Source organism: Psittacula echo, assembly GCF_963264785.1.
Source record: "Psittacula echo genome assembly, chromosome: 7".
In the NCBI taxonomy this organism is placed as follows: domain Eukaryota; kingdom Metazoa; phylum Chordata; class Aves; order Psittaciformes; family Psittacidae; genus Psittacula; species Psittacula echo.
The window spans coordinates 65,853,435-65,870,473 of NC_137740.1; the positions used below are offsets into that span (position 1 = coordinate 65,853,435).

At 36.5% G+C, this 17,039-nt stretch overlaps 1 protein-coding gene across 3 annotated transcripts in view; it reads right to left on the bottom strand.

Annotated features, from left to right (window-relative positions):
- Positions 1–17,039, bottom strand: part of COL11A1 (collagen type XI alpha 1 chain) — a gene marked incomplete at both ends in the record, with an annotated part of 166,972 nt that overhangs the window by 100,589 nt on the left and 49,344 nt on the right. Inside the window, 10 exons of one of the 3 annotated variants that reach the window (XM_080623764.1) lie at positions 1,218–1,274; positions 1,531–1,614; positions 2,854–2,928; positions 5,745–5,807; positions 6,174–6,215; positions 7,329–7,391; positions 9,903–10,139; positions 12,431–12,526; positions 12,719–12,865; positions 13,137–13,253. In XM_080623764.1, the coding sequence (XP_080479890.1) occupies positions 1,218–1,274; positions 1,531–1,614; positions 2,854–2,928; positions 5,745–5,807; positions 6,174–6,215; positions 7,329–7,391; positions 9,903–10,139; positions 12,431–12,526; positions 12,719–12,865; positions 13,137–13,253 (981 nt within the window). Of the gene's footprint in view, positions 1–1,217; positions 1,275–1,530; positions 1,615–2,853; positions 2,929–5,744; positions 5,808–6,173; positions 6,216–7,328; positions 7,392–9,902; positions 10,140–12,430; positions 12,527–12,712; positions 12,866–13,136; positions 13,254–17,039 lie in introns of all 3 variants that reach the window. The other 2 variants (XM_080623762.1, XM_080623763.1) reach the window with 2 other exon arrangements.

Consider the following 17,039-nt stretch of genomic DNA (forward strand, 5'->3'; position numbering starts at 1 on the left):
ACAGGAACTTGCTTCATCTTGATTACCCAGTGATCGCTTGTTTTCTTTTCTCAATAGCACAACTGTATTCTTGTCTGTGTTTTACAAGTAGATGCATGTCTGATCTAATGAGAAATGCTAACGTTACTCTTTGTGTGCACCACCATAATGACAATATAAATAAAAATTACAGCAGATACAGATCAAAATTCAAGAGGCCAAATACTGGCCAATCGCATTGTGCCATCACAGTAGACAAAACAGCTTCCAAATTAAGTGCATCTTTCAAATATGGATGCTGTACCAACTGTAGAAAACAATTTCACTCTACATCAGAGTATAAATACAATCACCTGGGTGAAAGTTAGAAAAGACCAGTCTACAAAACTTATGATCTTGGCTGCATCATTTGTTATTTTGTATCATGGTACAAATGATTTATAATAGCTTTTTGAAAGATAGTAAATGCTAAATTACATCATTTAGTGGACTACTGAGTCTGGAAAGTATCCATTTCCTAAAAGAGGAAATTGCAATTGCAAGATGGATCAGGTGGTTTTGCCTTGCTGAGTTTCCTACCTGGTTTTATTCTTTCATTGTGAATATTGTCTTTTTAAAATGTTTGTAGGGATTACAGAGGCAAACCTATCTGCAATCACAAAGTTGATTTGCATGTCAACAGAAAAGCTTGTGTTCCATGTGTAAACTTTGTATATATACATAAACAAATACTCAGCTTTTTGAATATCCACAGAGTTATCTGCCAGATCATTTGGTATTAGCAGTCAAGCCAAAGGACTGAAGTAAAAATTGCTTATAGGAATGTCTCTTAAGAACTTTCCAGATTCAGCTTAAATAATGAGCAAAGATAATTCTGCACACTCTTGCTTTAGTAGCTTCTGTAGAGTTTCATATTTACCACAATAAATTTAATGAATATTATTACTGAGATGACTGACTGCAGAGGCATATGTAATTAATTACACAAAATTACTAGTTTTGTAAGTCCGCCAATGTGCTATATCCAAGCACCCCAAAATCTACAGTAAAAACTGATACAGTATTCAGGTTGCATTGCAGACCTTGAATACGAGCACAAACTATGGCTTTAATTCTATCAGTTTCTTTTGAAATAAAAGTAGTATAAATACATCCAGAGGTGTAGACAAGGCCAGAATGAGATTCACTGACTTGCGTTACCGTGTTCTTAAACCTGTGCCCCTGTGTTGTTTACATACCACAGGACCTGGTCTTCCAGTGAGTCCCATGGGACCAGGTGGACCTCTCATAGCAATCTGAGGAAACAAACAGATCAAAACCACTGGTATCAAGAAAAAGCTGCCAGCCAGCATACAGACTCTATTTGAATACAATTTCATAATGCATTAGCAAATAGCCCCCCACCACTGACTCAGTTTTCAATAAACATAACTACTGTGATGAGATGATGATTAAAACTCTTCACAGTCTGCATGATATAAAGTGGATTATTTTTTTTTTTTAGGACCTGTAGCCTTATGACAGTTTCGTTTGCAGGCTCCTTATGCTCACCCTGGCTTGCTGAAGAATAGCTTGTGCTTGAGCTTCCTGAGCTGAGACTGCTGGGCCCTTCTCACCATCTCCACCAAAGCGGAACTGCAAGTACCAAAACAAGAAAAGGATTCAGAATTTATCAAATTACGACCATACATGTTCTGAGCTACAACTGTGTAAACCAAAGACGAGTTCTCAGTTTTTAGTTCATTCCACTAACTTCAGAAGACTGCTGCGTTGAGGCACTGGATCAAGCATGAATATTGAGTCATTGGTAATAGTTTAGAACTGAAATGCAAACATTTTCTTTATTTCGTAGGATTTGGGGTTTCATTTTGTTTCAAAAAGAGGCTAAAGTAGACTCTTAATTGTCTGCAAAACCTCATTAAAAATAAGGGGTTTATATTTATCAAAACTGATTAATTCTCTGTACTTTGGTAGCTACCCACAGAAAAGTGCAATTCAATTTAAGGCAGACTTCAATTTCAATACCTACACATGATGATAAAGAGCCATGCATGCCACAAAAGGAGTCTCTCACATGTGACTTGGTGTTTTGTGCAAGACAGTTGGCTACTGCTAAGACAATTCCCCTGAGTAGTGGCATTTTCCCATCACCTAATTATTGGTAAGCAAATATTTCTGAGACTTTACTTACCTTGCTTTACTTCAAAAATACTGTCCCTTCATTTACAGGTGGTTTATCAGTTCTCTGGGATAGCAGAGAACTCATCAAGAGCTTCCACATACACACACACACTTAAGAAAAATTAATTCCATGTGCGTAGTACTTTTCATACCACAAAGCTGCAAGATACTTTAACAGCTTTGTGCTTGTTCCTCACCTGCTGTAACAGATGGTGTTTTGCTTTGACTCTAGTGGGAGCAGAGCTGGCTACGTGCATTTGTATTTCTATTCAAAGGATGCACTGACTCTTCAAAGAGGACACTGAAGTCCAGTGGAATACTTAAGATTTTCCACATCCAAGATACTTGAAAGTATACATGCCTGCTGGGAGTACATGTCCTCCATGCAACAGCAAACTCCTTGTTTAGGACATATAGTAGCAAATAATAGTTACTATTGAAAATATAGGGAGGATTTCAGTGAGTGTATTACATTCATGTAGGTTCCGATCTGGCAGCCATGGAAGAGCTAAAGCATATTTTGTTTGAGGAATATAAGGTACCATATAACCTTCAAATGCTTACAGCATATGAAAAAGCCTGTATCATCTCTCATTCAAAAGACAAAATCAGATGAGAAAATACCCATACATTTCTTGAAACACACTTCCTCCTTTTGAAGGCTGGTTACTCTGCAGTCATAATAATACTTACTGGCAACATTAACATGGTACCCGGGGGACCTGCTAAACCATCAGCACCAGGGAGACCAGGGCGACCAGGTGGACCCTGAGGACAAAGGATGAGATCAAAGACAGTTACGTAAGATGAACTTTTTGAGTCACACTTGTATTCATGACACACTTACAGAATCATAGAATGGTTTGGGTTGGAAGTAACCTTGAAGATCTAGTTCCACCTCTGCCATCGGCAGGGACATCTTCCACTAGACCAAGTTGCTCCAAGCCCCATCCAACCTGGCCTTGAACACTGCCAGGGATGGGGCAGCCACAGCTTCTCTGGGCACCCTGTGCCAGCGCCTCAGCACCCTCACAGGGAAAAACTTCTTCCTAACATCTACGTCCACCCTCTTTTATTCAATTTAAAGCCATTCCCCCTTATCCTATCCCTACACACCTGTGTAAAAAGTCTTTCTCCAGATTTCTTGTAGACCCCATTTAGGCACTGGAAACCACTCTATGGTCTTCCCAGAGCCTTCTGTTCTCCAGTCTGAACAAGCCCAAGTCTCTCAGCCCGTCTTCATAGGAGAGCTGCTCCAGCCCTCTACCATCTTTGTGGCCTCCTCTGGACTCATTCCAACAACCTCACGTCCTTTTTATGTTGGGGGCCCCATAGCTGGACACAGGATTGCAAGGGGCGGTGTCATGAGAGCAGAGTAGAGGAGAAGAATCCCTTCCCTCGACCTGCAGCCCAGAATATAGTTGGCTTTCTGAGCTGCAAGCATAAATTGCCAGGTCATGCTGAGCTTCTTATCACACAACACCCCCAAGTCTTTCTCCTCAGCACTGCTCTCAATCCAGTCTTCACCGAGCCTGTACTTGTTTAATTAATATTATCACAATATAAATCAATACATAATATAAATTGACATAAAATATAAAACTGTATGTTATAATATGTTAAAATATAATGTGTTATAATATATGATATATAACATATTACATATAATATAAATATATTGTAAATATGAGTATAAATATATAATATATATATTTCTCACAGCAATTTGTATGCTGAAGTTTTACTAGTTTTGCAAAAAAACCTTAGGTACCATAAAATAATTTCCTACTAATAACACACTGAAAATAAATCTTAGATTGAGAATTACTACAAATTCAGATGTAAAATATTGAATAAACTGTTTTAATTGTTAAAAAGAACCGTTACATATGCAGGCAATTTGAATTAAGTTTAAAAAATAGAAAAAATAATTAAATGCACTTCCAAGGCACCTACAGAACCTTTACTCTGACTGCAGTGACTTGATGCCATAGGATTATGAGTCTTTGTGAAGATTAGAACTGAAAGATTAGATCAGAAGATGAAAATTAGATTAGTTTTTCAATTTCTTCTTCCATTGCACCATTTTATATTAGTGAAATTCATCCCTACAATAAGTAAAAGTGGGACTACTTATGGTCCTCTCCAGAAGGCTTTGTTCCTTCATTTCTCAATTGTCTTATATCCATTATTAGGATTAGAATGATACAATGATTTAGTCCAAAAGCTGAAGCACCACAGGCAACTACAAAGAGTGGTGGATTTCTCAACTAGTTTTTCTGTGCTTGAAAAACACTCTCAATTATTCTAGGTATTCATATGTGATTTTTAAAATTAAGAAATGCACTTTTCTTGAGCGGTAATTTTCTCAGAATATCACTTTTTTAAATTTTTTATCTAAGATGTAAAGTAGTCAGAACAGTTATAGCAAGAACTAGAATCTTTTTTCATATACACTGATTATTGTTTAAATAAAAATCCAAATCTGCCCACATATGTTCAAAATATAAAGCAAGATATGTTATCACATTAGGATGGAATCTGATGGCAGAATCTGGTTGCAGAAATCTGTTCTCATGAGTTTGGTAGCTTGTTTCTACAATTACTTATTTGTGAAATGTGTCCCTTTTTTATATAAAACATGAAGTCTGTTCCATAAGCACATGATGTGTTTAGTCAAGAATTTCCTTGTGATGAATTCAGTAAGCAGTTATTTTAAAAACTGAGTAATATCAGTAGTTATGCCACTACAATCTGTTAAAATTCCCATTTTACAAGCTTAAATTCTGAAATATGTTTAGTTAATCTACAGGAAGGCACTATGAAAGAAGTATGGATGCTGACATTATCAAGGTGAAGCATTGTTGGGATTTTAACATTAATTCATTCGGCGAAGTAACAGCATCTTCTCAACATCTCCTATGCACAGATACAACATGAACACACCAGACTTGTCAGTATACTATCACTCATGAAATTCAGGAAAGTTTTTTTGGTAACTTATTTTCCTCAAATAAATATATTTAGGCTGTTTCAAAATTGTATTAGTTGTGTCAGTAAGAAAAGGCTTGTGAGAACATGTACAACTAAAATAATAGCTTACATTTCAATTATATTCATGACTGGATAAGGCTCTCATGTGGTACGTTATTTAATATGGCAAATAAATTCTGCCTAGATCATCTAAATGTTATTTATCTCTTTCAGTATTTCCATGTGTATTTTGATTCTGCAGAGCTTGTTTTTCTCTGCATCTCTACATGTTATAGCTCATTTAAATCCATACGAAATGCTTGTACTTACTGCTTTATTATATTTTTAAAAAATTTACGTCAAAGCAGAGAAATATAGACAAATAGGTACTTAACTTTTTCCATGTATTTACAGTACATATTTCTACCACTAAGGAAATATTTGTCCAGATTCTCAGTTGATTTGCTCAGCTGATTAAATCAGTCTCAGTTCTACTGGAATTTCTTAGCCTATGTTTGTATATTTCAGATCAGGATTGAACCCACTTAATCTTGTAGCAATTAGGGCAAGACACACCACAAATAAACAGGACAATCTGTTTGTTGACTTACCCTTTCACCAGGGTCACCTGGGGGACCAACAGGACCTTGTAGACCTGGGGGACCTGTCAGACCCTATGGAAAATGAATAACATTATTATGCTGAATTCTTGCAGCATTTTTGAACCATTCTTTCTCTGGAAAGTTATGTTGAACACGTGTTTGTATAAAATAATTTATCAGGCAGCATACTTTTCTACCTTAGAAAGAGTTATAGTCAACATTCAAAAGTTTGCTTTTCATGTGCACTCAGCTTGTAGCAGGCTGTCACTGAAAATGCTAGAGATGACCCTTTTTTACTCCTGTTCAAAAATGCTAAGTCAAATATGATGCCATTTGGGAATTATAGTAAGACCAATATGAATTGTGTTAACTCATGAATACCAAACCGCAGTGGATAAATCAAATTCAATAAATGAAAATTGTGGTTAATCTACTCACAGCAGGTCCTCTTGGTCCCGGTGGTCCTTCAATGAGCATACCCTAGGCAGGGGGATAAAACAAGATACTAAATTTGTCATGTCTTGGAGAAAGCTATAAAACATCTTTTTAATGCTGTTAAAGAATCAGATGTGAATAACTCTGGTTATTTCTATGCTGAGGGTCTTATAGCATCTCCTAGTTCCTTTTTTTGGGTGCAGATGCTAGTCCAAATTCCAGGTCATGGTGAGACCTATGAATATATGATCCTCACTTGTACTTGGCTTCCCATAGGAAGGAAGACTGGACAAACAAGCTGGAAGCCAGCTGTAGTGAACTCCAACAGTTTTGGAGATTTGCAGTGGAGACCCCTTCAGTATTATGGTTGTAAACTAAACGTATCTTGCAATGGGTTAAAAAAGCTGTCATTTTATGAACCAACACACTCTGAGCTTCTTCACAGATCATGACTGAGAGTAAAACACCTTATTTGAAAGTAGTCCCTGAAAACATTAGAAGAGTAAACCAGACTGGCATTCAACTTCTGCCAGATATTATAAAATTATTATTTTTATATAAACTATGTCCTTTTTAAAACTCAGTTACATTTTAGTTTTCACCCATCAAACATAATGCTACAGTATAACTTTGTCCTGCTGAAAAGGCCACTTAGGTACTATACTATGAGATGAGAAAAATTCTGTAAGCTACTGATCCATTACTGTGCTTATGACCAAGTTGTAACCTTGGAATAAATTTTGATTTTGCAGTTTGATTGCACGAGCACAGGCTAAACATACAAGCATTTATTTAATTTCTCAGGGGGACTTCCTTGCCTGCACTGAAACCTGTAGCTGGAAGCTACCTCTGCAGGTTTGTCCAAACTGTAGTTACTAAATGGCCTGAAGAGCAAATCTATGCTCCGTTTTCATCTGCACAAGAAGATTCTCCTTGGTTTAAGGAACATGTGTTAGTCCTTTGGGTAGCCAAAAGAGAAGGATGAACAGGCTACTGTCTGTACCACTTTTACACCTACCACCCTGCAGGTGATTGTTTCAGAGATCATGGATAAGGTTACTGCCATCCTATAATGAACAACATGGTTTGATACTGATGTATCAACAGTGTACATAGTTATATAGCGCTAAAGAAAAACTCACCCATGTCTGTACTTACAGGTTCAATCACAGCTGGTTCTCCCTTTTGGCCTTTTTCTCCATAAGCCCCATGTCCAGTCACCTGAGAAGTGAAAACAGCACCAAAAATTAAGTAGAAGGTCCAAGGACCTGGTAAAATAAAGAACTGCAGCTACCTGTAACTGAAAGCTAAAGCTGGAATTGATCTGTGCTATGAAAAATACAACACAGGCACAAACCATGTAAATAAAAATATTTAATACACAAGAAGCGGAAAATGCAAAAACTGCATGTGTACTTTTCAAATTATTAGACATTGGCAATTTGTATTTTCTGAATTAGATGCAAGAGCTTGCATCCCATGGTTTGCATTCAGACTTTGGAGTTAGAATTTAGAACTTCAGTGTGCAAGTCACAAAGTTATTTCTTTGCTTATTTGAATGGACGTATCCTGGGCAATTTATAATGACTCTTCACAGATTTCTCAGTTAAGCAACCCTAAAGTAAGCTAGGAAAAAAAGACCCTTTAGTCCCATATAGACAGTACCCTTTCAGCTCCTAATTTCTTTCATTAGACATTCAAAACATTTTAATTAGCCTGTGAAGAGTATGTGACTTTATGGCATAAATGGGAAAGTGGCCTTGTAAACATTAAACATTTCATGGATAGCTAGTTATGTCTCCTAACTACATGAATTAGCATCAACTGCAAAACCCTTTTAGGGTCCGCCCCATGGAAGTTTTGGTTTCAGGATTAAGATAACAGAAGTACTTAAAACAGTAGGTCAGTAACACATGGCAATGGCAAAACACAGACAGATTCAAGTTTCATACAAAGAAAAAGGAACTAATTTCTTTTTCAAGCCATGACATAACTACTTTTATTCAGAAGTAACACTCTTGATTGCTAACATACCCACTAGACATCACATTCAGCTCTGATCAGATGAAAAATTGAAACACTTTCGTTTTATTTCAGTAGAGTGATTCCACATTTCCACTAAATAGCTCGGGATTTGAAAATATTAGGAATAATGTTACAGTATTCCAATATGAAATATTTTACAAAGAAAAAACAGAGATCCATGGCTTATGCATTTTGTATTGATTTATAAAGGCACAGATCACACTATAGTGATCACACATGCAATAGTTTATAAAAATCAAGTAGCAAGAGGTAGAGATAATTATGTTTTCTCATATTAATGAAAATTGGTTGTAAAAAATCACATCACATCTCCATCTTTGGAAATACTGCCTCTTTTTTCAAATTGCCTCTTTTTTCAAATGCTCTAAATATATCCATATGTCAAAGGAAAATTATATGATATCTCTTGTTCAGCAGACGACAGTTGTAATAAAGCTGGCACAGGTCAGAGCCTGTGTTCTAATTCAAGCTTCCAGACTCCTTCAGTTTTGTAGCAAGGCATTTCAAGTTGAAAATTGCACCAGGGAAGAGAGTCTACACAGTAATCTGCTTAATGCAGGTACAAATGGTGCCTTATGGGCTTCTTGCTTTGTAGATAATCTGACCTATTCTGTGTCATTCTGCCATAGTGTCCCCAACTGAGCTAGAAGGAAAACAGTAAGCTTGTATCACACTGTATAGATAAGGATCATTTAAAAATACAATGACCCTAACAGGTCTTAGAAAGGAGTGATGAATGAAATAGAGAAGTATGGGTTTCAAGGTTGGCAGAGAAAAGCAACCTCACAGCATCTGCAGTTATTTCTTGGATCCCTTGTAAACTGAAGTTTTACATTCATGAGGAGAAAATAAAGACTGAGCAAACACCGCAAACAAAATTCTTCTTTCCTACTATATTCAAGGCCTTCCCAATTAAAAATCCAAATGGGAATAAATTTTGCTTTGAATCTCAGTCATATTAGTTTTCTTTGCAGCTTCCACAGTCCAGGATACTGGAAAACAAGGATGTTGGCACAACTAAAGTAAAATGAAAGCCTTGCTGTTAAGTCTGTGATTAAATCAGACGGAGAGGGAGAACTATAAAAGACAAAAAAAGAGCATGATTCATAGGATCCACCATGTCATCCTATCTTCCTTTATATATACTGAGCTGTTAAATCACTCCTTCAACATCATAAACCTGTCACCACTGACTAAGCTTATTTTCATGAAAGGGTTCAGATCTACATCTTCCCACTCATGATTTTTTAACTTGTGAAGTAGCAGAAGTCATAGGATTCTAGACATCTATATGCATTTCAACTTCTTTGGGTAATCATATAAAACCATTAATTACAGTACTTGCACCTGCATTAGAATTTATGTTCTTTCCAGCTTTAGCTCTAGTTGAGCAAGATTTTTAAAACTGATAATTTTATCATTTATTTTTGAAATTCCTTTCCCTCTCATCATCGCCCTCACTTACTCCCTTCAGCAAAAGAGAGAAAAAACACACATTTAATACAAGTAGAAATATCAGGATTACTAAAACAAGAGGATGGGTTTGACCCAAAGCTTATGAAAAGTGAGAATATACCTACTGTGTACAAGGAGCTCTGGATTAGGGTCTATACATTTCTGAAACTGTATAACTGTGAAAGAATCACTAAATTAAATTAATCTGCATTATGCCTCCAATCAACTTACACTTGTTTCTGTGATATCAGTCTCTGCAGGAACACCTGGACCAAACTCCTCATTAGTGGAATCAGTTGGTTTCTCTTCATATTCTTTATATTCATAAAAATCATATTCGCCTAAATCTCCATCTACCAGCAGATCAGATTCACTGAGGTCTACTCCTCTGCTTCCATATTCAGTTTTTTTATCATAATCCTCTCCAGTTATGTATTCTTCGGCAAACACTTCTTCAACAGGCTTTTGCTATTCATACCAGTGGCAAAGATTTGGGAATAGGAGGAATATGTGGGTTATTGTTAGTAAAGCAATGTAAGCATACGCTGATCCACCATGATGACTTGCCAAAAGAAGAAAGAACAGTAGAACTGCAGCATATTGTCTTTTAATTAGAGTCTGAAGGAATGGAAGTCCAGCCTTTCAGAGTAATTAAAAGATATTTAAAATCTTTGTACCACTGTAAAAGTGGTACAAAGCAGCAATGCTTTCATATGCTTTTTTTTTTTTACTATTTCCAAAACCACTGAATTCAATATATACAGTACACTATACGTACTGATTTCTTAATGTTACTTCAGTGTCAAATATAGCTAAATTTCCCTGCTTGGTTTCACACTTACAATGATTCATGAATAAACACATGCACTGCAATGAGTGAACAACTTCAGACCAGTAACAATTTACAGGAATGCAAACATCACTTTAGTTAAGCCCAGGCCTCTTCATTATTTTGTGTCTATAAATACCAATGCTGAGCTAAATGTTTCAACTTCTTTTCTCTTTTTACTGATTTTGCACTTTATTTATCACTCAGAGTAATTTCTGTATTTTTTTGTCCACATCAAATTCACCAGCAAAACTCAGATTAATTTTAACATTTCTGAAATCTAAGCTTTCAAGTATGTAAACTGTCAAACCAAGCAACTAACTTACAAGCACCAAAGCAGTTTAAAAGAATTGCTATATTTGAGATGTACAAAAACATTTGTGAATAAAAAAAGAGGATTGCTTTATCCCATTACAGAGGTCTCTTGAAAGCATGATTTTGAAAGAAATCAAAGTTCAGATATTGTTAATATGAATATGAGATGATCCAAATATTATGATCTAAAAATAAATACACTAAGATGCTAATCAGCATCCAGAGTAATTAAAAATATTTTGATCTAATCAGGACATTGAAATACATTGCTATTAAAATAGAAGGCCAGACTGATTAACAGCTGCCTTATTCCAATAGCTACAGGACTATGCCTTTTGCCTTACAGTTACAGTCAATGCAGATCTGAAATAATTCTAAGCCAAATTTTGCCTTTCTGCAGAATTGCTCTTGCTACATACAGCTTTTAGCACTTTGTATCTACCCCATTACAGCTGTTGTACAATTGGCCTATAACTGCCCAATAAACAGTATGATTTGAATATTCCTCTATCAATCAACTTGTGAGAAGAAAACGCGATTTAACACAAGAACAGTTTACAGTAGAATAAGGAAAATATACCTCAATTCACCTTCACCTTCCAAGATACATAGGAGGAAAAACAAAAAAAAATGGGGACTCGTTTTCTCCTTTAAAATGTTCAGGGAGCAGTTTTGTACATCTTTTAAGCAATGTATCTTCATTTTAAAGGAAAATGTAAAAAAAAAAATGAAAACCAATATTTCTTATAATCAGCCATCATTTTTCTAAAACTAGCATTAATTAATATGCATACATATTAATCAACACTGGTGTAGTAATCTTAGAAAAATAAAGTTTAGGCTTGTAACTGTGGCTTTCTAAAAATATGGTTTCTAATGTAAGTCAAACTAATAATTTCCATTTTTTGACAGTTCAAAATACAACGTTTCATTTGAATAGAACCTCAGTGAAAAATAATTTGGTTTTGTTATCTGAAGATGAGGCCTTGGCAGCGCTGGGGGAATGGTTGGACTTGATGATCTTAAAGGTCTTTTCCAATCTGGTTGATTCTACGATTCTATGAAGAATTTATTAAAGAAAGAAGATCTATGAAGAACTATTAAAAGGAAATGATGGCTCCTGACTCAAATTCAATATGCTGCTATGGTTGCAGCTTTTCTTCATTTTGTGTTAGGCTTGTTTTATGCTTGTTTTAGCTGTTTTTTAAGAATCAGAAAAAAAATGAGAAACTTCACTTCTTATTAGATCAGGAGGAGGACGATATCTAGTATTTAACCTAGTTTATACTAGACATAGCTCCATTCACATTCACACTGAATGCAACAACCCTGCGTTCCCACAGCATATATCACTGAATGATTTCCAGAATCATGAACTGTACAGTCTAAACATTCAGCAGATCTCTGTAGAATTAATGGGAGTTCTGCCCAAGAAAACAGTAGGTTCTGAAAGTAGGCTTAGAAAGCATAAAGTCGCATTAGCTGCTGTTGCAGACATTTACATTCACACAGATGGACATTCATCCTTTTAAAATAGGCTTGTGGGGTTTTTTAATCACTGTTACCTGGCAGGCAAGTATTTTTTGCCTATGATTTTCTCAAGAATCCTTATTACCTCGTTTGCTTCAGTAGTTCTGGAGGGAGCTTCTGTCTGAGGCCCATAGTCATTTTCAACTATGCTATACTCTTGAAAGCCATCCACAACATTTGCCTAGTATCAAACAAAAAGTACATTATTAAAAAAAGTGCTGTAGGAAAAATTCCAGAGTTATCACTTTTATTCAGGTTATAGTATTAGCCAGACGTATTCATCTAATGGGGTTAGGTATATTTTTTTCTTATTATTAGAGATCTTCCAGTCTTGGTCTGGGAAAGATCTTTATTATTTCTTAGCTACCTTTACCCCTAGTTTGCCTTTTGTTGCTGCTTGATAACTTTTCTTCTTCTTGGATGCATATTTATCAGATTTTTTGGTTGTGGCCTTTTGGAGTTTGTCCTTTGAGCTAGTGGCCACTGTCCTCTTCTTCTTTTTGACCTTGGCTTTCTTTTTCTGTAAACATTATGAAAGACGGAATGGGAAAACATAAATAAAATGAAAGGAAAATTGAGAAAGCATGAATGAAAAAAGGGTAACCAAATGTGAGATGAATGCTGTCAGCTGTGAGACCTTCCATCTCTAACTGAAAGCAAATGTTACAGCTCCAGAGTAAAGAAATGAGTGAAAGGAAAACATTAAGCTTATATACAGAAGACACAAATTGACAAACCATGTGGTAGGGGACAGCTGGACACCACACAACAAACAGATCAGATTCTGTTACCTCTGTTTGCGCTACTGTCTCTTCAAACACTGGGGGTCCCTCTGTTACAGAATCAGTTTCTTTATAATCTGCATCCCCATACTCATAGTCATATTCGATAAAATCTTCTGGTGTATACTACATTGCAAATGGAAAAATATGAGGCATTCCCATGTTAGTGGTAGAAAACCAGATTAGCAATACTGGAAAGCATCTTAACCTTTACTTAGGAGTAAAGCTTAAGAAAATTAAGGTAGTATGAATAATTCAATATAGTTATTCATTTTGGGGAAAAAATACAATTTCTTATTTCTTTCAAAGCACAATACAAAAGTAGTAAAACAGCAAGTAGTAGTGCCAGGAAAAAAATCTATTTTATTGGACTGCACAAAAGAATCAACTATAATTTGGATTCCTGGAAGGACCAACTGATCTTTGTGAAATCATATACTGATTTAATATTTAAATTGTGAATAACAGCTCTTTTTACTTAGACTCTTTTACCTGGGTTTTTTCAGGTGACCAAGGAGTGGAGATATGCTAATATCTGACATGAACAGGGTAAATAATTTCAGATACAGGAAAGAGGGCACAACTCACAAATAACCACGGCTATCCTCCTCTTGTTTGCTGGAGAGTTCTGAAAACCTTGGCAGCTCCACGGTACACATTGCCTAAGCAAATGCTTCACTGGTATATTTCCATATAAAGGTCAGATCTGCAGCTGCTGTAAATTGCTCCATTATCTCTGTATCTACAGTAACTAGTATCAAATGAAGATTTGGCCCACAAGACTTTTACAAGAGAAAATGAGTTTAGAATTGGCTTGTGTGATGTTGCGAACACAATCGAGGGAGCCAGGAACTCCTGAGCTGTTATCTTGGCTGTGCAGTGAAGATACTGCTCTGGATATTATGCACACCAAGTACTACTCATCATTGAGAAGAACGGGTAGCTTTAAACTGTCTTACCACTCCTGTTATGCTTGAAGCTACAGGAACTGGTTTCTCCTGTAAATTAAAGCAGTCTCATGGCTGCTACCAATTCTCTTTACATCCCCAGGGAACCAAAGGAAGGTGGAATTGTGGACAGCATCTGGCTAAGTGTCTGCTTTCTCTTGTTTAGGAAGAAATATTCTAATGTGTCTCGTGAGCTAGCCATTTCTGAAATCTCTCCTGTTACAAGTCAGCATTGTTGTCGCTGAAATGAAGACAGTATCTGTTCGTTTCATTAGCTTACTGAGAGTGTTAGTACTTTACACTTCTAAATGCCTCTGAGGATTCACAGAAGTCAGAAATATTATCAACATCGTAAGAGGCTGACATTTGACAAGAAATTATAAGTGAGTTTAAAACAGATCTCTATATCCCAAACTACCTTCTAGCATGTGACCACATTACCGGTTTAACCATTTTCTCTCAAGAAGCCTTCTGATACAATTCTTGTACTTATGATTTTAGTGCATGGAAAACATGGAGAAGTTAATTTCCTCAGGAAGTACGAGACTAACACAGAAAGGCCTTAATCACTTAAAAGTCCCTTTACATGGGTTTCTGCTACTTCACTCCTGTAACTCCTCAGAGTCTTACTACGACCAACAGCTTTTCTTAAAAAGAAGACACAGGGGTTTTTAAGAAGTCACATGCTTTATGTTTGGTTGTCCTTTTGATTACTTCTTCACCCATGCACATGTAACTTGGTTACTCATGAGATTCAATGAACACATAGAAAAGAATGTAACATAATTTTGGTACTTGTCTAAAACTATACTGCACATTAATAAGAGAACATCAAACTACACTTAAATAACAAAACATTTATCATCTTAGGTGGAGAATATCCTCTCTCTGAAGTACATCAATGCTTTATATCTGCCTGCTATATAAACAATGCTTTGATTTCATAAGTGGTATCACTGGCATTACAGAAATAAGTTGATTCTATTTATACTTTTCAAAACCAGCAGCATTTTAGACTTAAACCTGGTAAGTTATTATTCTCTCCCTGTTCAGTAAATCAGCTTCAGTCCTAATCCCAGTGAAGTCAATGAAACATCTTTGATTTCTAAATGGTATACAGGGCCTCATTGGTAGCAAGGATACATTTTTACAGATGTGTAAATGTATAAAAACCATTTTTTCTTGTTTGTGCAGTTCTGGAAACGCAACTCAATGCATTTCATTGTTTTTAATGAAGTATGCCCCTGACATCGAAAAACAAAAACACTGTGACAGGTTTCTAGACCGTAAGAAGACACATAAAGGAAGTAAAGAAAAGAGATAATCTCATGGATAAAAACAGCCCTTTTGAAATAGTTACAAAATAGCACTGAAATTACTTTATTTTTTCTTTGAAATTATAAAAATCTGTGTAAATGGTGGGCTACACCTCTTCAAATTCAGTCATTCTACCCTACCAGTGACAATCCATTACATACTTCTAAATGCTTCCTCAGACAAACAACATGAATCAAACACTCTGCCATGTAATCTCTATTGGTACCACAACAATGCACACTACCAATGTTAAATATAATCCAGTATCTTGAGAGGTAAGCAGAGGAACATCTTTGAGAAAATTAATGTTTCATTAGCTGGATTTAAATTTAAATATAGAATTACAGAATCACAGAAAGGTTCGGGTTGGAAGAGACCTTCACAGCTCATCTGGTCCAACCCCCAGCAATGAACAGGGACATCTTCAACTAGAGGAGGTTGCCCAGAACCACATCCAGCCTGGCCTTGAGTGTCTCCGGTGATGGTGCATCCAGCACCTCCCTGGGCAACCTGTGCCACCCTCACTGTAAAGATTTTTTTCCTCACATCCAGCCTGTATCCCCCTCTTTTAGTTTAAACCCCTCGTCCTGTTGCAATAGGCCCTGCTGAAAAGCCTCTTCCCATCTTTCTTTTATACCCTTTTTAAGAACTGAAAGATCACAATAAGGTCTCCCCAGAGTCTTCTCTTCTCCAGGCTGAACAACCCCAACCTTCCCAGCCTTTCTTCGTATGAGAGGTGCTCCATCCATCTGATCATTTTTGTGGCCCTCAAAGAGCTGAGGGGCAGAATCCCCTCCCTCAACCTGCTGGCCACACTCCTCTGGATGCAGCCCAAGATAGGATTGGCCTCCTAGGCTGCGAGCACACACTGGACAGGGTCATATCCAATCTTTCACCCACTAGTACCCCCAAGTCCTTCTCCTCAGGGATACTGTCAATCTCTCTCCATCCCCCAGCCTGTATTGATACTGGGGGTTGCTTGACCCTCATGAGGAACACTGCACTTGACCCTGTTGAACTCATGAGTTTCGCATGGGCTCCCTCTCAAGCCTGTCCAAGTCCCTCTGGATGGCATCCTGTCCCTCAGGTGTGTCACCTGCACCACCGTGCTGTTAGGAGTTTGTTTTATTAACTTCCAGACACATAGATTTCCTTTTAGTAAGCACTGTAGACCTATTCGGAAACTGGAAGCATTCATTCCAGCATTCATTTTGACCAATTAGCAATTCAAATATAAGTCTGTGTTGCTCGGTATTATAACCGCTTTTCAAATGTGACTAATAAAATTACAACAGTGGGTTACAAAAGGTTCTTCAAAGGCCATAAAGTAAACAGAAAAGGTGACTGGAAAAAAAAGAAAAGAAAAGAGAAAAAAAAAAAGGAAAGGAAAAATATCTGTGCCAAGTATGTTAATATTAAAAAAGAAAGTGGTGAATAAATTGGTATTTATACTAAGATCTGCCAGAGGCATCATTTGGAGAGCCAGACATTTATGAATGAGAACTATAAATCATTCATGCAAAAAAAACATGAGAATGTGGAGAGATCTACTGCATCATGCATAACCACACAGAAAATACTTTACTTCTGGGTATTGTGCTGCAGTCAGTTCTTGTAAAGAAAATGAAACTTTTTTGACATATGTAAA